Below are 21852 nucleotides of genomic sequence, written 5' to 3'. Positions count from 1 at the left end.
AAATTGACCCAATTTATCAACGTTAGGGGTAAAATTGCTCTTGGCTTCCAACGTTAGGGGTGAAATTGCACCATTTTAGACGTTAGGGGTAAAATTGCTCCTGATCTAAAACGTTAGGGGTATTTTTGCACCTTAACCTAAAAATGAAGTTAGGATGCACTAAAAGGTGGAGAGAGGTTCTCTATTAATAGAGAGGATTGAGAGGCTCTTAGTGATTTGAGGAGCCACTAAGAGGCTGTTGGAGATGAATTTTCATTCTCCTTCCTCAAATTTTAACTTAAGAGCCAACTTAAGAGGCGGTTGGAGATGCTCTAATATGGGTCCAGTTGTTTTATCTACTGTTTGTTGTTGCTATTACGGTTTGCTATTTGCTGTTGAAAAAAGCTGATTTTCTAAAAAGCAGAGATTCTCTGCTTTTTGTTAAACGCTGTTTTTCGAGTGTAAAAGGCAAACATGAGATCACTAACCAAACATGTTGTTTTTTAGATGTAAAAGGCAAGCAAGAGGTCACTAACCAAACACCTAAAACTCTCCATTTTGAAGTGAAAAGGCAAACAGAAGCATGAAAAAGAGCAACCAAACACCCCTATATGTGCTTAATACATCATTTGCCTCGTGAAGTTGTGCAAAAAAAAACTTGATTGGGTTCTTGAATTTTCAAAGGGTTCTGATAGCCTATTCAACTTGTATACAATTTTCAGTTAGGTCTCTGAACTTACATAAAATATAATCAATTGATCATTAGGTTATAAAAAAGGTAAGTTAAATGCGGAATATAATTTCACGCAGCTTAGAAAGTTATCACATAATTCAAAAATAGATTAAAAATGAAGTTATTACTTACTCAACTATAAAACTGAATTAATTCGGATGTTCCGGGATGGTTCTGCTGTTGCTGACCCCCATATAATCTTCCTCAATCAGCTTCCGCAAGTCTACAGGTTCTTCCAACAGGAGTGTGGTTCCCCTAGGGGAGTTCATGGTGACTTTTGCGAGCCAATCGGCACATCTATTTGCTTCAGGATAGATATGTTTGAAATTAATAGTTGCTGTAGTTTTGGAGCTCAGAATGTTCATTATGATGACTCTATGTGGGTGATGTTGATACTCTTCCTTTGGTCCATTCAAAAGTCGGATAACTTCTAGACTGTCTGATTCCATGTAGATGTTGTTAAACCCACGATTAATCGCTAGTCTTAGCCCGGTGGCATTGCCCCATAATTCTGCTCCAAAACTATCACATATACCAATATTTTGCATAAAACCTAACGACCAACACCCATTTCCATCCCTTAGTAATCCTCCTGCAACAATTGTATTCCATTGAGCAGAGCACGATCCATCGGTATTGAGCTTAACCCAAGGTGGTGTCGGTTTCTTCCAGTTAATGAAAATTGTTTGTGTCTGCCTTCTTGTAGTGTCGCTATCTTCGTTCCAATCAGTACAAATTCGCAGGATAAATTTTTTAATACCTGCGATTGGGTCTTTGTCTTCGACATAGGGATTGTCAAAAATCATGGAGTTTCTTCGTTTCCATATGTGTCATATAGCAACAGCGAAAATGGTTCCTATGTTTGTATCCCAGCTTGTGTTCTCTTCACTTTTTAGGTTCATCCAAAGCCATCTGTCTAAGTCCAGGGCGAAAAAAATCTCTTTATTGCTGAGCTCCTTCAGCAAAATCCACATTTTGCGGCTCTCTAGGCAGTCCCTTAAGGCATGTAGGATGTTTTCCTCACCTTGATTGCACCTGGGGCAAGCTGCATTTGATGTGGCGTCGGTATCTTTCCTTTTGTGTCAGAATTTTATTGTGTAACATGGACCATAGTAAAGTTTTGATTCTCTGAGGGATCATTAATTTCCAGATGAACTCCCATTTCCAGTTTGTTGTCTCCCATTGGTCTCCTGCTATTGTGAAGTAAGCTGATTTGGCCGAGATTTTCCCGTTGCTCGACTCCTTCCAGATAACCTCATCTTGGCATGAGGCTGTAGCATTGGTTTTAACTGCTGCTATTTTGAGGCATAAGTCCATGGGGATCCATTTTTCCAATTCTGACCAGTTCATTCTCCTTCACTGGTTGTATAATTCTTGACAGTGTACCCAATCTTATAAGTACATTTTTATAAGTTATGGGTCAAATAACATGTTAAGCCCCATCATATACGGGCTTAAAGCACTATAGGCCTCTAACTTATCCAAAATATTTATTTTGTACATTTATATATTATTTGGTAACATTTGCCTACGTATCTAAAATGTTGATATTTAACCACTGACTTATTATTTGGTAACATTTGCTTTATGAGGTATCAAAATTAATAAAAAAGTATAGAAAACAAGACAAAATCACTTCGAACGCTTCCAAACGTATACCCATTTAATAAGATTACTGAATTTTCCATTTAATTTCAATAAAGTCATTCTATACCCATTTATATATAAAAAAAATTATTAGAATGTTGACATGCACAAAAAGATGATTTGGCTTAGGTTGCGGCACATTGCACACATGTGGTTGTCCCGTGTTTGTCATATCAACATTGTTGTAAAAGTCGTAAGGTGCTAGTCGGCCGGACAAGACCTCAAAAGATTAATCGGGGATTAATCGGGGATTAATCGGATATGTATTTTTCTATTTTTTATATTTATAATTAAATAAATATTATATAAACACATTTAAAATATAAATTATCACATCTAAAAATAATATTAATAAATATTATCTAAATATTATAAATATTTACTTTAAATAAATAATAAAATATCCATAAATATTCATAAAAAAGATATGTCTACTACCTTCTCCATATTCATCAAATAATTCTTTATTTTCTTCCTCAAAATATTAATTCGTAATTTAATATATTTGAAATTAATTTTATTTAGTGCTATGTAAATTAGTTTTATTATTTTTAGTTGTTGTTGTGATCATTAATTATTTGTATTATTTATTTTGTAGCAAAATTTTTATAATTTTATGATTTGACCTGATTTTTAGCCGCCTAACCCGATTTTTAGCCGTCTGGCCCGATTTTTAGCCGCCTAACCCGACTTGCCCGCCTAACCCGACTTGCCCGACTAGCCCGACTTGCCCCGATTTACCCCGACTTGAACCGCCTAGGCGGAAATATATCGGCCCCCGACTTAACCCGCCCAGTTATAAAAAAATCGGTCAGTGTTCTGAATTTCACCGATTAGTCGGCGACTTGGCCGACTTTTAGAACACTGCATATCAACTATAAAAGTTAGACATGTTCGACATATGACTTTTATCAGTTGACAATTGACATAATGAATCAACTATCTCGAAGTCCACGTCAACATTCTCATAAGTAATTTGTACATAAATTGGTTGGAATAACATTATTAAAATTAAGTGTAGAGGTCGGTGATTTTAAAAAATTCAGTGCCCTTGATGAAAAAGAACCCAAAATTCAGTGATCGCTGGTACATTTTATTCTCTGCGTGAGTTTTGGATGTAATAAGGTCTCAAGAATTTGATATTAGAAATTTAGACTAAAAAAACGTAATTCCCTTATAGTTGTACTAATTTACAATAAATCACAGATCTCGATCTGGATTTAACTCCTTACAAGTAGAAATTCAACTACTTACCTCTCGGACCTCCAGTTGTAACGACCCGGTTCGGAGAGGGTGGCGCCGGGGTAGAAGGCCTGAGCAAGGAGCGGCCCTAAGGGATGGCGATGGGGGCAGGAATGAGCTGAATCCCACATCGGAAATGTAGAGAGAGTGATTGAGGCTTATTAGTAAGATGAGAATCCAATACATGCAGACGCGTCTTAAAGCCGTGAGGCCCAGTGTGTTGGAATTGAGACAGAGCGGACAATATCTACATAGTATTGGACCAGAGTGTTACAATTGGTATCAGAGCCGACTCTCCACGTACGATGTGTGGTTCGGGGACGAACCAAGAGGAAGCTGGTGGGCCTGTAACGACCCGGTTCGGAGAGGGTGGCGCAGTGGTAGAAGGTCTGAGCAAGGAGCGGCCCTAAGGGATGGCGATGGGGGCAGAAATGAACTGAATCCCACATTGGAAATGGAGAGAGAGTGATTGGGGCTTATTAGTAAGATGGGAATCCAATACATACAGACGCGTTTTAAAGCCGTGAAGCTCAGTGGGTTAGTATTGGGCTAGAGCGGACAATATCTACATGGTATTGGACCAAGATGTTACACCAGTAGCTTTCTCTTGTTTTTATTATTACATGTCTAATATCCTATTTCGTGTATTAAACTTATTAAAGTCAACACCGGTCCAATTTTTCATAAATATAAATCACAGAGCGAATTTCAAAATCCAAAACTTAACAATGGAAACACCGATTATTAAGCATTTACACTCAGCTTTTTCAAGTAAACAACTAGAAACTAAAAGTTAGAATAGATTCCGAATATCCCAACTAGATTCAAAATCTTTAAAAAATTAAATAAAAAATTAAAACTACTCAATCTAATTTTTTTTTTCTGTTTTTTATTTGCAATAAAAAAAATAATCCTCCGTATTTTTGTCCGACAATCAAGAAATCTACCGTTAACTGACTGGTCATAGTTTCGAATCCTACCGTAGAGATTTGATTCGTTTCCGAACTTTTAATTCGGAAAAAAATTGGTCATTTTCCATTAGCACCAATTATTCCTGAAGCACTAGTTGACAAAGATTCATCAGTTAAAGATTGATCCATGGAAGATAAATCTTCCTCTTCCGATGATTCAACAACCTTTATATTCTCCACTTCTCTCACTATTTCACTCATCTCCGGCCGTTTCTCCGGCGACTTTTCGCAGCATCTCATAGCAATTTGCAGCAGTTTTAGCATACCGGAAGCCGAACTTCTTTCTGCCGATATTTCAACATCAAAAATCTCGGCAGTCCATTCCTCTCTTACGGCTCTGTGAACCCAGCTGCAAAGATCAACTCCATTAGTTCCCGGTGGCGCGGAATGTGCTGCTATCCGTCCTGTCAATAGAAATGCAGATGGTCGGTTAATTAGTGCATTAATTAAAATTAATTGGTCCATTAGAATTAGATGATCATGTATCATTTGATACGTTATTTTAGTCGGTTAACCATTAATGACTTTTTTTATGTAATTATCTGGTATTCTAAGCCGACATAATTCAGATTAATCCAGATTCGAGTGGGATAAGTCCTTTCAGGAAATCAAAACTCTCCCACCAAATATTTTAATCACAAATTCATTTGAAAAAAAATTCTCTACTTATTTATATATTTAAATAGAAATATTAAAATTTAAATTCAATTAAAAAATATAAATTTTAAATATTTTGAAATTAAAAACTCAATACATATTTATATATTTAAATAGAAATATTAAAATTTAAATTCAATTAAAAAATATAAATTTTAAATATTTTGAAATTAAAAACTAAATACAAATATGCATATTTATATATGAATAGTAAAACTTTATATTAGTTATATCCGCATTTGCAGTTGATTTTTTATTTAATACATTATTTAGTACTTGTATTTATAATAATATATTATAAAGTCACTAAATCTGTTCATTTAGAATATGTTTAATATATATTTATATCCTTAAACTTGATAAATTTTGACTATTGACACCCTAAACTTTTAAAACGACTTAGGAAATACCTATAGTTGACTCTAAAAATCTATCGCACATCTATAGTGGGCTTATTCAGACCTATTGCATCTAAATCGTTGATTTGTTATCTTTGACAGATGAGGTGGCATGTGACCGTTATAATACATACAGAACGAATTCACGCGCTTTTCTTTTTTTCTATAACATGCACATACCACCTTATCAGTCAAAAATGACATATCTAACAATTTTTTGTGCAGGAGGCCCGAATGAGCCAACTATAGATATATGATATGTTTTTAAAGCAAATTGTAGATATGTGATAAGTTATTTTAAAAGTTTAGGGTGCTAATAAGTAAAACTTGTCCAGTTTTAAGGTGTAAATATTTATTAAGCCTTTATAATACTACCAACTTTTTTTACCATTAGTGGTAAATTCTATCTATGGTACCTAAATTTTAAGATATTTTACATTTCAGTAACCAAATTTTAATTTTATACTTGAAAAATACAATAAAGTATTATAGATGTAATTTACCATTAATGAATAAGAAAAATTAATATTTTAAATAGACGGAGTAAAAATTCTAATAAAATATTTACTTTTAATCGTTATATATATAATCAGTTAATTTTTCTAATTCAGTTATCCATTTTTAAAAACCATGACCTAATCCATCCATTTTGATCTATTTTTCAATTTCAGAAATCCGTTTTTCGGTTAGTCTTATTTTTCCTTACCTGTCAGGAGTTCAAGCATCAGGCACCCATAGCTCCACACATCGGACTTCCTCGAGACTCTCTTTGACGCCATATATTCAGGCGATTTATACGAAACCATTCCGTTTGCAGCAATGGGAGGTGCTACTAGTGAAACTAGCCCGAAATCCGAAACCAAAACCATTTCGTTTTCGTCGAGAAATACGTTAGATGATTTCAGGTTTCCATGGGGTAAGTTAATGGTTTGAGGCTTGGTGTTTAGGTGAAGATATTCCAGGGCTCTTGCTACTCCTCTTGCTACTGATAATCTTGAGCTCCATCGGAATTGGATCCTGTCTTTGCCTCTTCCTCCTGTCAAATTTCCCCCAATTTAGTTGTTAAAGAAATGGAAAGAGTTATACATCGGTTAAAATGCATCTTTGGTTACTGAATTTTTATGGTTGTCTTGAAATGGTCACTCGACTTCAATTTGTCTCAATAAAATCATTCAATTTTGAAATTTGTCTCAATTAAGTCACTCCGGCGACTTCATGAGTAAAAACATACCGTAAAAGTGACGTGACTGACACATCATTAGTAGTCAACTTTCATCATTTACTGAAATGACGTGTAACTCCCACCTAGCTGACAGCCACGTGTGGTTTCGGCCAGCTAGGTGAAAGTCATGTGTCGTTTTAATCAGCAGTGAAAGTTGACTACAAATGATGTGTTAGTCACGTTACTTTTTCGGTATATTTTTTGCTCTTGAAGTTGCCGGAGTAACTTAATTGAGATAAATTTCAAATTTGAATGATTTTATTGAAACAAATTGAAGTTGAGTGACCATTTCTAGGAAGAACCTAATCCTTTTTAGACATATTCATGGTTAGGTTGGGCTGAGCCCACCGGTGTTTTATTTAAAAATGCTTAGTTTAAGTCTAGTATAGCTTGTTGTTAATTTAGACGGGATCGGATCAGGTTGGGCTCGGGCTTAAAAATCAAATCTCAAACTCAGTCCATATAAGTTCACCTAAATATATAGTAAAAATAAAATTTATGCTTCAAAATAAATATTAATATATAAATTTATTAATTAATTATAACAGGCGGACCGAGCTGGCCGGACCGTGCTATTTTTGTAAATCCAAACCCACAAAAAAGACGGGCTTTAGCAGGCCTATATCAGGCCTAAGTATAATTTTTGATGTCCAAACTCGATCCAAGGGATACAAGTCTGGACGAACCGGGCAGGTACCTGGACCGTGAATAGGTCTAATCCTTCCTAAAATTTATCTAGATCTACAAAATTACGACATACATCTCAGTAAAAATACACGTGTTCTAAAATATTAAGCACAATACTATAAAAACTTTTTGTACTTTCCGTATAATATTATCCTAAACTTTTGGACCGGTTGGTTCTCTCATAATCAGTGGTGGAGATAGGGGAGGCTCAGCGTGTTGGAGCACCCCCAGCCTCTGGAAACCACCCCTCATAAGGATGATTTAACCCCTTGTTAAGGGTATAAATTTGCACCCCTAATTTTCGAAGTCTGTATTCGCCCTACTAATAAACCAAAAAATCTAGAACTCAGAATCCCGAACATCAATTTTATCAATTAAAATTTAGCCAATTCCAAAATAGCCTTCTACTTGAATCACTCTCCGAGTTCAACAATATTCATACGCGCGGGAATGTGTCAGAGATAATAAAACCGTACTCAAACTCGCATATAGTGAAAACTTTTAACAAAAACAAGAACTTTCAGAATTGATAATTACTTACCATGAATCCTGTTAAAAAGATTTCCTCTTTCTGCAAATCTATACATCAACAACTTCTCCTCCTTTGAATAATAATAAGCGAGAACCGGCATCAAATTCGGGTGTTTCAGATCCGCGATAACATTCAAATGCTTCATAAATTCATCAACACTTAAAGGTTTCAAATCCCTCAAACGTTTCACCACAACACCCGGTTTTCCTTCCATCATCGCCTTATAAGTATTCCCGAAAATTCCTTTCCCCAATCCCTCCGCGGAAGCTTTCAGAAGATCATTCAGATCGAATATCGTCCTCCCTTCCAAGAATATCAGGTTTCCTGCCCCGTCTCCCGCAGCAGAACCCACAGCCGCAGCAGCAACAACCACGACATCCTTTCCTTTCGCCTCTATCGAGCTTTTATCCTGTTCGTCCTCGAATTCCTTTGTCGTCTCCTGATCTTCCTTGCCTTCCTCTATGTTTTTGTACCTCTTCAGGATTTTCTTCAGCTTTTTCGCTTTCCTGAGGTACAGAATGAATAGCAGAATCACAGCTACTAGACCGACAATATCGACAAGTAAGAACATTGTTCCGATATTCGGCCCTGAAAAGCTTTTCTTCGGTTGACCCGATGGTGGAGTTGCTATGTCGGACGATGATGCACCATTTAAGTCATTCTTACAAGCATTTCTCGAAGGCGGACCGCATAACTTAGGGTTATCGTTGTAACAATCAGAGCCGAATAATTGCATAACATAAGTTTCAGGAATCTGACCGTCAAGATTATTATTCGACACATTAAAAACCGCCAAACTAGACTGATTAAACTCCGGAATAGACCCTGTCAGGAAATTATCTTGCACCTGAAATGATTCCAGGGACTCAAGATTCATCAGGGACATAGAAATCGGCCCCCGAAACTCATTCCCCGACAAATCGATTTTCCTGATCCTGGAATTGGAAGAGAAATCCATAACTTCTCCAGAAATAGAATTATTCCTGAGACTAAGGGTTTTCAGCTCACCGAAAACCGAAAACGCATCGAAACTGATAATCCCGATTAACCCCAAATTTTCAAGCAAAATTTCTGAAACTCTGCCATTCTCACAACTAATTCCATACCATTGAGTAGGATACCTGAGAGGGCATTGTGGTCCACTCCAATTAATGTTCAAAAAAGGGTTATTGAAATTGGATTTAAGAGCCAAAAGGGCATTTTGTTCTAATTGAAGTTCATGAGCTAGTGATGAGGAAATTAGGATTAAAAATGCAAACTTTTTGAGAAATTGATGAAACCCCATTGTTTGGAAGTGGAAATTAGAAGTTGGGTTTGCTTGAAATTAATGGAATTTGAAGAAAAATTATTGGAATTTAGTGGAATCATTGAGATTCTAAAAAAAATTCCAATTACAGCTAGAATTTAGCTTTGTTTGGGGACAAGAACAAGGTTGGAAATTTTCATAGTTTGGGTTTTTATGTTGAGAATCCTAAGTAGGTTTGTTGTTATTGTTTTGTTAGATAAACTAAAGTCCAGCTATATGTTTATGTGTGTTTAGCATTCAAAATTTTAGCAAAATTACAAGAAGAAAGTCCACTTGACATGTTCAATTTAATTTAAAGTATTGATTAGATTTTTTTTTATTACAAATAGCAAAAACAAAAAGAAAACATGATGAGGAGGATGGGCTCAAAAGCCCAGCAGGCCCATCAGCCCATATATGCTAAGGCACGTGGACTCCACTCCTGAGCCTATGCAAGATGTTTATAAATAAGTCATACCATCTGATAGGGACGCGCTCTCACTCACTTTAGAACTCTTATTTTTTTTGTCCGTATACTCTTATAATTGTTTACTAATTTGACCGTTAGAGTATCCACATGGACCAATCCCGGTACAGGAGGTGAAGCGAGACGAGTCCATTCGGAAATCTCACATCATTATTATTTGGTGCGATGAGCGGAAGGAATACACGACTCTTATTCTTAGTTCCGAAAAGTTATATGGTAGACCAGCAGCCAACTCCTACGTCGGTCAAGGAAATGTTAAACCATTTGATTGCCAGCTCTAGCTCCCCTTCTGTGGAAGTGCAACTCAGTCTAATGGAACAGCCACAAAACTTAAGCCCTTTGCTAACGGAGGTCGATTCCCATTATAAGACCGCCAAACCCTCCAGGCAGCTCCTTAGCATGATCAAGAGCTTTTAAACAACTCAAGTCGTTCAAACTGCACCTGAATGATGATCATTGACTAGCAGCAACCATCCAAGAGGATTTGGGAGTTCTTGAAGGCCCAAGCAATAGCACAATGGCAACCTTCCGCATCAACCCCTCTAATAGCGGTTATGACAATGGTAGCGCCAGCCCCCGAAGCAACCCCTACCATAACGCAGACAGTTTAGAGCTCTCTGCTGATCTTGTAGTCCGTCATTCAAGCTCCATCAACTGCGCAGTCACCCATCATCGTGGCCCCAGCTTCCCTTTCTCCACTCAATGTTGAGGAATTTCTAGAATCCAAAATCTAAAAGTTTTTCGACAAAAAGGCCATTGGCAGAGTGATGGGGAAAATGTCACATCGACCAAAATCCCATTGGTCTATCGAATCATTGGCACTTGTTTTTTTTGGACTGAAAACCCCATCAAACCGGCATACTATTTCGGCACAGAGGACCCCAACGATCACGTTGCCTCTTTCATGAGTACGATAAATGTGTACTCAAAGAATGAGGACATCATTTACAAGGTTTCTACAACCTTGTTTGAGACCACACAAGAATGGTACAAATGTTAGGCCCCCGAATCTATCGACTCATTTAACTTGCTCAAAGATTTCTTTTTGTCCCACTTTGCATCTGTTGTCAAGGTTAGGATGATCAACTCAGACCTTGCGACAGAGACCAAGTAAACCCCCCAAAAATTTCTTATCCCATTTTCATCATCTAGCCTTCAAATGCCTCAACCTTGAGGTTGCCCACGAGTCTGACAAAAGGGACATCTTGTAAACCCCTGAAGTAGAAGTGCTTGTACAAGCTTCCTCACTTTTTTGATTTGTCTTAATAAAATTGTTTTGATTCCAATAAAATCACTTAACATTTTTTGATAATTTTCGCATCAAAGTTACTGACGTGACATTTAATTATATGTTTCAGCACCATGTCAATATCACATGGCATACTAAAAAAGAATTAACCATAATAAATAAGCTAACTGAACTCAAGTGGCGCTAACATAGCGCTAACCTAACCCAAGTTAGCTTCTTTATTTTGGTTAAGTTTTTATTATTTCCTTTGGCGCTTACACGTGTAATTAGATGCCACATTTGCAATTCCGGCAATAAAATGATTAAAAATGTTTAAAGTGACTCTATTGAAACAAAAGTAAAATTTAAGTGATTTTATTAAGACTAATCAAACTTTTATGACTTCTTAAGGACATTGGCCAACTTTTGTGAGCCTAAAAGATGAAATTGTTAGACTATAATCTTGTTTATTTGTCAAGAGAATATTGTGTTTTAAAAAATAGTGGGTGATGATTTTTTTATTTTGTTGACAACCGAAAAATGAAAAGAAGTGATGAGTGACTACTGTTTTCAAAAAGAAAAAAAATAGAATAGTATTTCAAAAAAGCATAAATAAAATTTTTTACTTTTTTTAAAAGAATTAAACATTTTCCTCACTTTCTTTATATATTTTCCTGTTAACTAATATAAAAAAAATCATTGACTTATTTTTTTAAAAGAATACCAGAAAATTTCTCTGACGTAATATTTTTCAATAAATAAAAGAGACTTATTTTTTCATATCTATACTATATATAATTACGGAAGCAGAGAAAAATGAGAAGAAGTGTTTTAAAGGTCTTTTTGATGAGTTGTCAACGTAGTAAAAAATCAGATTAAAAATATTTAATTAATTGAAAATAACAAATTTATATTTATAATATATTAAATAATTACTAGCATATTAATTAAAATAATAAAAGAAAGCAAGAGTTACGGGAAGATGAAAAAACACAAAGCAAAGGAAATCCAAAAGTCACAAATAAACTTCTATATAAAGCATGATAGATAGTATTCCACCATTATATTCATTGGTCACGATAGATAGTATTATATTTCTGAAGGTAAATATTCGATTTTTTTCATATGTTGTACTTATTTTGTTTTCAATTATGTTGTTGTTTTATTTTTATTAAACAATAGTGGTTATAGTTTCATCTTTCAGATTCATTTCTGTTGTTACCCAGGTTCTATACCTCTCGCTATCTTATCCATGTTTTCTTTTTTAGTTGTCTTTTTTTCCAAACTGATAGCTTCAATTGAAGAAATACGACAGAAATAGAAGATGCATGAACAACTAAAACCGGAAAACACAAAAGTGTCAAAAATTACAATAAATTCTTATGTTTCTCAAGGTAATTATTCGATTTTTTTTCATATGTTGTAGTTATTTTTGTTCTCAATTGTTTTGTTGTTTTCTTTTTATTAAACAATAGTTGTTATAGTTTTATTTTTCAGAGATGAAATTCCATTTTTGTCGTTACCCAGGTTCCATACCTCTCGCTACATTATCCATGTTTTCTTTTTTATTTGTCTTTTTTTTCAAAATGACTAAAATAAAGATTTTGTAAATTTGTATTCTTTTTTAGTATATGTTGCTAGATGTTATCGTTTCGATTGCTAACTCTTAACTAAAATTTAGATTTTCAGCTTTATATGAACTCAATTTTTGACTTTCTCAATTGTGCTGTTGTTTTATTTTTATTAAACAATTATTTTTATAGTTTCATCTTTCATAGATGAAATTCTATTTCTGTCGTTATCCAGATTCCATACCTCTACCTACCTTATTCATGTTTTCTTTTTTATTTATTTATTTTTTAAAATGACTAAAATAAAGATTTTGTATATTTGCATTCTTTTTTAGTATATGTTCCTAGGTGTTATCGTTTTGATTGTTAACTCTAACTAAAATTTAGATTTTCGGCTTTTTATGAACTCAATTTTTAGTTTTAATTGAAGTTAGATTAATTTTTCTAATTCGGAACATGTTGAAATCCACTCATTTTTTTAGTTTGAGTTTGATATGGATTGTATTTTTTATTTTTATGCATTTTGGTACAAATAGATTTAAAGTTTCACACGATAGTTGTTCATTGAAGTTTGAGACATATTAAATAAAATATTAAAGAGATCTTGGAATATTATACTTACAATGAAGTTTATTTCAATATAAATTATGTTATATTATTATTATTATTATCAAGACGTTATTTTTTTCCCAATTTTCTAGACAAGGAGATTGTAAGCGTCTAATACGCTTGATAAGATGTTTATTCTTGAAGAATGTGGATTATGCTAGATACGAATTCAAAATCAAGGTAAATAAAAATAAACTTTGATGCTCAAAATCCTAAAAATGTACATTAATTATGGATATTGAGATAATTGCTTTTGCAACATTGGCTTATATAATTTTTAACTATTATATTATGGTTCGTACAAAATTGTTAGTATTTCAAGAGTTTTTAGTAGATGAAAATAAAATATGATCATAGGACAAATTATTGAAAAATATTAATTAAGAAAATATTATTATTTGAATCTCTTCGAATTCTCAAATGTTGAGCATAATGATTCTAATTAATATAATTAATTTCACATATTAATTATAAAACATTTTTTTGTACTTAGTGTTTACAATTGCGATTTAATTCTATTTATAACTAAAATTAATTTATGGACTTAATACTCCATTAAGAAAAAAATAAAATGTTTAATTAATGGGTAAAAAATATTTTCACTCTCCTCTTTATACGCTTATGTCTCGACATTCTCTCTTATTTCAAAAAAAAAAAACACCCGAGAGGAAGATGGTTCTCTCCTAATTATCTTTTTCGTCCCTTCATTTTTTTTCAATTCTTTTGTTTGTTTTTCTTACTTACAAAATTCAAGAATATATAATTATTAGAAAATATTAATGAAGTCAAATAAGTGATATCTGGGAGTATGGCTGATATTCTATATAGTGAAAGAATGAAGAACAAATTGATCGAATGTCTTGATGAGATATTACGAGATGAAAATAGGAGAAATCATCATCTTAAACTGATTCAATTAGATATATTGGGTTATTGTAGTAGAATGAATAATTAAATTCGAATACTTGGTGATCATGAAATTCCATCAACCAAAATAATTATCATCAAGATGAATTTGTGACTAATTCTTACGAATTTTATTTTTTTATATGTAACATACTGAATTGATAAAGTTTCTTCATATGCAACATTAGAAAAGTATTGATTGTAATAGTTTATAGAATAATATATTGATGTTGCTTCCATTTTAACATAGATTGTAATTCTTTTGTATCGGAGATATAATATTTAATTTTAATTGTAGTTTAATTCAATTTTTGTTTAACCTATATTGTAATTCGTTTGTATCGTAAATATAATATTTAATTTTAATTATAGTTTAATTCAATTTTTGCTTTTTTATTATATTCTAATATATAATAAAAAAGATTGACTATTTTTTTTTATAGAATTTTAACTAAAGATGAATGATTTATTTATTTTTACAAAATTCAATGATTTGTACTTTTTAGGAATTTTAATACATTTTCATATTCCAAATATTCTGTAAAACAATAATAATAAAATAGCAGATTAATTAAGAAATATATTATATTCTAATATTTTTTTTTGACAACCAATGAAGCATATATTAAGAATCAAGAAGAAGCATATTACAAATAAAATCAGAGGGTACAGAAAACCACTCACCCCGATGTAAAGGTAAAAAACTACTTCTAGCTAACAAATGAGCAACAGAATTTGTAGAGCGACAGACAAAACGAATAGAGCAATTAAAAAGCTCGTTCAATGAAAAATGACAATCATTGGCTAAGACGTTAAAAGGAGATGAAACCTCTAACGGGCAGGCCATAGACTGAACCACGATCAAAGAATCTGATTCAATGAATATTATATTCTAATATATTTCTTAATTAATCTGCTATTTTTTTTATTATTGTTTCACAGAATATTTGGAATATGAAAATATATTAAAATTCCTAAAAATTACAAATCATTGAATTTTATAAAAATAAATAAATCATTCATCTTTAGTTAAAATTCTATAAAAAAAATAGTCAATTATTTTTTAAAATTAATTTAATTTGAATTATCATTAAAAAAATATATATTAATTTCAAATATACATAATATAAAAAAATTTCATAGCATGATATAAAATTATTTAAAAGAAAATATATCAATTTATTTATTTATCTAAATTATATAAAAGTTTCATACCCCGTGCATCGCACTGGTTTTCGACTAGTATATATATATATATATATCCGTGTAGGTAAAGGAAGTGGTAGATGCCTCTTGCACGGTTTGAGAAACCAATCTAGAACATTTGGATGATGTCTTTTGTTGCTAAATGCGTATTATTGGATGCCAATTCGGATATACAATGCAATTTTGGTTCTTTTCTTATAAAGATAATAATAAAGAATATTATGTCATACCACTTTCTAGCCTCTACCAACGATACGTCTTGGAATTTCATCAATTATTGTAGGTCTAATACACAAATAACTCCTTAACTTGTTCAAATATTGCAACTACCTTCCTCAACTTTCAATTGGAACAACTTACCTCTTAAACTTGTCCAATTGTAAAACATAACTCCAAATTGGGAATTTTTTTACCCCGTATTTGAAGCAACCGTAAAAAAGTTTCTCCGGATTCGTATCACGCCAAAGATCTGATTATCATACTCCACGAGCGTTGCAGATTTTGTATTTCACGTGTTTCTTCAATTGCAGTCCATGTCAGTAATTTGGGGTTGTGTTTTACAATTGGACAAGTTTAAAGGGTAAGTTGTTACAATTGGACAAGTTTGAGGGGTAAGTTGTTACAATTGAAAGTTGAAGGGGGCAGTTGCAACATTTGAACAAGTTTAGGGGGTTATTTGTGTATTAGGCCATTATTGTATGCATATGCGAATTTTCCACTCCATTTTATCATTATTATTAGGCTTAATACATCATTTGTCCCGTGAATTTATCCAAAATGGTTGATTTGCCCCCTAAACTTTCAAAGTGTCTCGACAGCTCCCTGAACTTGCATAAAATATTCAGTTAGCTCCCTGAACTTGCATAAAATGTAATTAATTAATCATTCGGTTGTAAAAAAGTAAGTTGAATACGGAAAATATGTTACACGTGTCTTAGAATGTTATTACATACTTCACAAAATAAATTAAAACATGTTAGAAAAGAATTTCTTACTTATTCAACTATAAAACATTTTCTTCTCTAATATTATAATCGCATACCCCGACCTTGATCGTTTTACTTTTTTAAGATGCGTGCAACATATCTTTCGCATTTAACTTACTTTTTAAAAACTGAGTGATTAATTGATTACATTTTATACAAGTTTAGGGGGCTAACTGAACATTTTATGCAAGTTCATGAGGCTATCGAGACACTTTGAAAGTTCAGGGGACCAATCAATTATTTTGGACAAGTTCAGGGGGCAAATGATATATTAAGCCTTATTATTAAGAGGATGATAATTCAATTTTAAAACCGAATATAAAAATTATTCAAATTTGTGTGGTAATCAGTCAAACGCGTTTTCTACACGATGTGGAAAAATTTAATAAAAAATGACACATGACATTGGTGTGGTCATCAGTCAAACGCGTTTTCTACACGAGTCAATATAGAGGTGTAAAGGGCTGTATGTGATGTTTTTGGAGAGTTAAGAGGTTGTCCCCTAAGTTGAGAGGGCCAGGTAAAAATGTGTTACAAATTTAGGGAACTTAGTGCCTATTAAGACTTAAAAAAAAAACTGTACGACATATATACTGGTAATAATTAGTAAAATGTCCTTTTATGTAAATAGGTAGACACCATAAATAGAGAAAAGGAAATAAATACTTCTTTATTTGGCAACCATCAATTAATTAATTAATACTATTGTCTCTCAATTTTGAATTCACTTGCCTACGTTTTATGCATTTTTAGCAGGTTTTTCAAATTTAGATATTTAAATTTAAATAAAGCAAAAATAGGACAAAAATGTATCCAACTCTGATTAAATGACCTTTTTGCCCACATCTAATAATTTTGTGGTGTGAATAGCTTAGAAAGTTAATGATTTGGTCAAAATCAGTTTGAAATACTTATTTCTTTGTGTGAAATGGGGCATAGAAAGTTAATGATTTGGTCTCAATACAAAACAATTTTAGGATGATTACTGAAATTTGAAATATTTTTTATAAATTCCTTAAAAATTCTTTTTATTTCAATAAAATTATTTCCGCATAAAATAAACAAAATAAAAATGGATTTTATTATTCACCGTCCTCAAATTACTTATCACCGTTTCTTTTTGGACATTTGCCCTTTTCAATTTTCATTCAAAAACTTAATATCCTCTTTTTCCCGAACCAAAAATTGGATTTATAAAAGATGGATCCGAGAACATTGAGGAAATCGAATAACTACAGTTCCTATTTACACTAATTGAAATTCATCTCCAAAAACTAACCGATTTAATCAATATAAAAAAAAAAAGGCGGCCCGGTCGCACTACGCGTCCCCGCTGAGCGAGGGTCCGGGGAGGGGTCCCACCACAAGGGTGTACTGGGGGCAAGCCTTCCCTTGCCAATTTATTTTGGCAAGAGGCCGCTCCTAAGACTCGAACCCATGACCTCTTGGTCACACGACAACAACGTTTACCGTTGCGCCAAGGCTCGCCCTCCAAAAAGGGCAGCCCGGTGCATTACGCGTCCCCGCTAAGCGAGGGTCCGGGGAGGGGTCCCACCACAAGGTGTACTTGGGGCAAGCCTTCCCTTGCCAATTTTTTTTGGCAAGAGGCCGCTCCTAAGACTCGAACCTGTGACCTTCGGTCACACGACAACAACGTTTTACCGTGGTGTGAATATATTTAAAAAAAATTTCATCCAAAATGTGCTAAACGGGTGATTCACATCATTCCGCCTAAACGGATGGATCACCCGTTTCTTAGTCTTTTTCCTTTACCATGTTTAAGTCCCATGAATATTGTTCGAGTTTTTGAATTTCGAAAAAATGTGAGAGAATTTCAGTTTTTGAATTTAAAAAATGAAAAGGGCAAAAATATTCTAAAGGGGTGGTAATAAGTAATTTGAGGGCGATAAATAACAATCTACATCATTGAAATACACATCACAACAATACTAGAACAGTATCACTTTTTACACATGTTATGACAAAAAAAAATATTTAATTCAATTAATTAAAACTAAAACGTGGGGTAAATTCCCTCCATGGTGTACAAACTTTACCCTAAAACGTGACAAGTAAAAAAAATATACTTTTTATTTTTCTTTCTCCTAATGTTTTTCTAGTCCCCTTAACTTATCCAATGAGGGTTTACCTGTCAAGCAAAGGTTCAACGTCTTACCACTTGGACCAACCCTCATTGACATCATTTAGGTATTATTTAGTTAGTAGAGATAAAACTTTTTTTTTAAACAAGAGATAAAACTTAATAATGGTGATTTTAAAAAATAAAAAATATATTAAATTTAATTGTAAACAATTTTAATTCGTGAAGATTTTCATTTTAAAATGTCAACCATCAGTTGAAGCCTCGCAACCATTATGTTAGATAGTATAAAGTTGATGACTTTTATATTACTACCATAAGTGTAGTTGAGGATGTTTGTTTACCTATTTTTCACCTTCTATTTGTCTTTTCACTTTAAAATACAGAGTTTTAGGTGTTTCCTATTTGTCTTTTACGGCTGAAAAGTAGCTTTTTACAAAAGCAGAGAATCTCTGCTTTTTGGAAAAACAGTATTTTCTAAAAGCAAACAACAAACAGGAACAGCAAACAACAAGTAGCTAAACGGACCCTAATTTACTCATATACAGTAAAACCTCTATAAATTAATAATGTTGGGACCATGAAATTTTATTAATTTATAGAGATATTAATTAATCGATAAATTAATAATTATTAATTTATAGAGTGATTATAATACAAGGGATGAATCTGTCACAACGAATTTAGAGGAAGCAATCACTGAAGAAGACATTCATGAACTTGAGGGAATGATTGGTCAGATTGCTTACCGCAATCAAATGAATGTCAATCAAATATTGGATTATCCAAGTGAAAACAATGAACGCTCATAAGTCCAAAGTTTAGAAAAAATTGCGTTGAGTGTTATGCAAAATTCAATTGAAGCAATTATAGCATCATCCACTCTTTACAATTTTGTCGGTATCTTTGAAACCAGTCACAAGAAATGAAGCAATTATAGCATCATCCACTCTTTACAGTTTTTTGTTACAATTTGACAATGATACACCGGAACTTTTAAATGCACCGAGAATAGTTAGAGATGAAATTCAACTAGATTTAAATTTCAAGAAAAAACAAAATACTATAAATTCATATTTTGCTAAATTATCCAAAGTATGTATATCTATATATTTGAGAAATTATTAATTTATAGAGGTAATAATATAATGTGTTTATAAAGGTTGTTCCAGAAAATTATTATCTTATTAATTTATTAAAATTGATCATTTTTTTAACTGACCCAAGTCGGGACCAGAAGAAATTATTATTTTAAAGAGTATTAATTTACCGAGTATTAATTTATAGAGGTTTTACTGTAATCTTGTAGAAAGTATAAATTTAGCCTACCTAATATATAAAATAGCCAAATTTAATCTAACGTTTTCAAACAACATCAAACATCTAATACTAGTGTAGTGTTTGTGAAAAGAAGTTTGAAAAAGATTATTAAGTAAAAAAAGCTAATTTTGAAAAAGATATTTTTAAAAGCCTTTTCCATTAGTTCATTGTTCCATCTCTTTTGATAGAATATTTTTCCCCTAATTATTGTCCTTTAACCCTAAATAAAAGTTTTATCATATCACTATTTATCATTTTAAACAAACAGTTATTAGCAATCAGCTAATTTTCACCAAATAAGTTTATACAATCACCTAATAAGGGTAAATTCCAAAAAAAAAACCCATGTGGTTTGATGTTGTTCCAAAAAACTCTTGTGGTTTGTTATTACAAAAAAAAGGACTGTGGTTTGCGCCGTTACCCGAAAAATAGAAATGGGCTTAACGGTGTTAAAATGCTGACGTGGCACAGGGGTAGAGTTGGAAATTCGAATTTTTTTTATTTTTTCTCTCTCTACTCTTCTTCTTCTTCTCCTTCCTCCTTCTCCTCCTCATTCTTCCTTCTTCTTCATCCTTCTCCTTCTCCTCCTCCTTCTTCTTCTTCCTTCTTCTTCTTTCCCCTCCTTCTTCCTTCTTCTTCCTCTCCTCCTCTTCTTCCTCCTCCTTTTTTTTTCTTCCATTCTTTTTTTTTTAATTTCCGATTTCCGAAGAAGTCTGGAAATTTCCGAAATCTGGAATCTAGATTTCGGAAATTTTTAGATTTCTCCTGAAATCTGGAAAAATTCCAGATTTCCGAAAATCTGAAAAAATTCCAGATTTCTGGAAAATTTCCAGAAATCTAAAAATTTCCGAAACTAAAAAAAAAAAGAAAAAAAGGTAGAAGAAGAAGGAGGAGGAAGAAGAAGAAGGAGAGAAGAAGAAGAAGAAGGAGGAGGGGGAAGAAGAATAAGGAAGAAGGAGAAGAAGAAGGAGGAGAAGAAGGAGAAGAAGGAGGAGGAGGAGGAGGAGAAGAAGGAAGGAGAAAAAGAAGGAGGAGAAGAAGGAGAAGGAGAAGGAGATAGAAAAAAAAAAATGTGTTAAGTCTATTTCCTTTTTTCGGGTAACGGCGCAAACCACAGTCCTTTTTTTTGTAATAACAAACCACAAGGGTTTTTTTAGAACATCATCAAACCACATTAGTTTTTTTTTGAATTTACCCAAAAAATAATTCATCAACAGTGTCAACGTAACACCAAATTCAGTTTAATATCTGATCCGAGTTGATGGTCAATGTGATTAGGGGTGAGCATTGGTTCGGTTCGGTTATAACCGAACTGAATTATCGGTTAACTGAACTGAATTTTATATAATTTTAAAAATCAAACCGTATTTTATATAATTTTAAAAACCAAACCGTACCAAATAACTAAAATAACCGAAGTTGACCGAACCGATTTTTTTTACTTTGGTTTGGTTACCAACCAAATAACCAAAATTTTTATATTTTTAATTTAAATATTTAAAATGTTATAAATTATGAAATTTGAGGTTCATTAATTTAGAATTTGTAATTTCAAATTCAATTAATCAAATACCTTATATATTACAAATTAATTCAATAATGTTTAAAACTAAAATTTTGAGATTTTTTGTACAAATTAAAGTATAAAAAACAAATAAATAAGTAAAATTATATTATGTTTATTTAAATATATATTTAGTTCGGTTTTCGGTTAAACCAATATTTTTTCGGAATAACTGAACCGATAACCAAATACCGAACAAGGAAAATTTGACAATCGAACCAAACCAAATTATTAAAATAACCGAACCAAAACAAATTTCGATTTGATTATCGATTTGGTCATCGGTTATTGGACTTTTTGTTCACTCCTAAATGTGACACTAAATTCAGTTTAATATTCGTTCTGATTTTAAAATGGTCAACATGACAATAAATTCAGTTTAATATCCGATCCCATTTTAAAAACATAAACAGACATCAAATTCCAATGAACATCAGTGCCATTTCCCACTAATGGTCACCCAATTTCGTTTAGTTTTTCGGTATAATCATTAAACTATATATTATTTCAATAAAGTCACT

The 21852-nt window shown here is 32.6% G+C and overlaps 1 protein-coding gene across 1 annotated transcript; it reads right to left on the bottom strand.

Annotated features, from left to right (window-relative positions):
• Nucleotides 1-4629: 4629 nt before the first annotated feature.
• LOC136204007 (probable inactive receptor kinase At1g48480) lies at nt 4630-9353 on the bottom strand. Its single transcript, XM_065995210.1, has 3 exons — nt 8078-9353; nt 6334-6663; nt 4630-4976 (listed from the first exon to the last, which is right to left on the bottom strand). The coding sequence occupies exons 1-3, from the start codon at nt 9351-9353 to the stop codon at nt 4630-4632; spliced, it is 1953 nt and encodes a 650-aa protein (XP_065851282.1).
• Nucleotides 9354-21852: the final 12499 nt, after the last annotated feature.

This window comes from Euphorbia lathyris, chromosome 8 (genome assembly GCF_963576675.1).
Source record: "Euphorbia lathyris chromosome 8, ddEupLath1.1, whole genome shotgun sequence".
Classification (NCBI taxonomy): Eukaryota; Viridiplantae; Streptophyta; class Magnoliopsida; order Malpighiales; family Euphorbiaceae; genus Euphorbia; species Euphorbia lathyris.
The sequence above is the reverse complement of the archived record's forward strand: the minus strand, read 5'-3'. Positions and strand labels throughout refer to the sequence as shown.

Coding starts and splice junctions, on each gene's coding strand:
- LOC136204007 (XM_065995210.1), bottom strand. CDS start 9,353: ATGGGGTTTCATCAATTTCTCAAAAAGTTTGCATTTTTAATCCTAATT. Junction 6,664..8,077: donor TCTTTTTAACAGGATTCATG/GTAAGTAATTAT, acceptor GAAATTTGACAG/GAGGAAGAGGCAAAGACAGG. Junction 4,977..6,333: donor GATGCTTGAACTCCTGACAG/GTAAGGAAAAAT, acceptor TTCTATTGACAG/GACGGATAGCAGCACATTCC.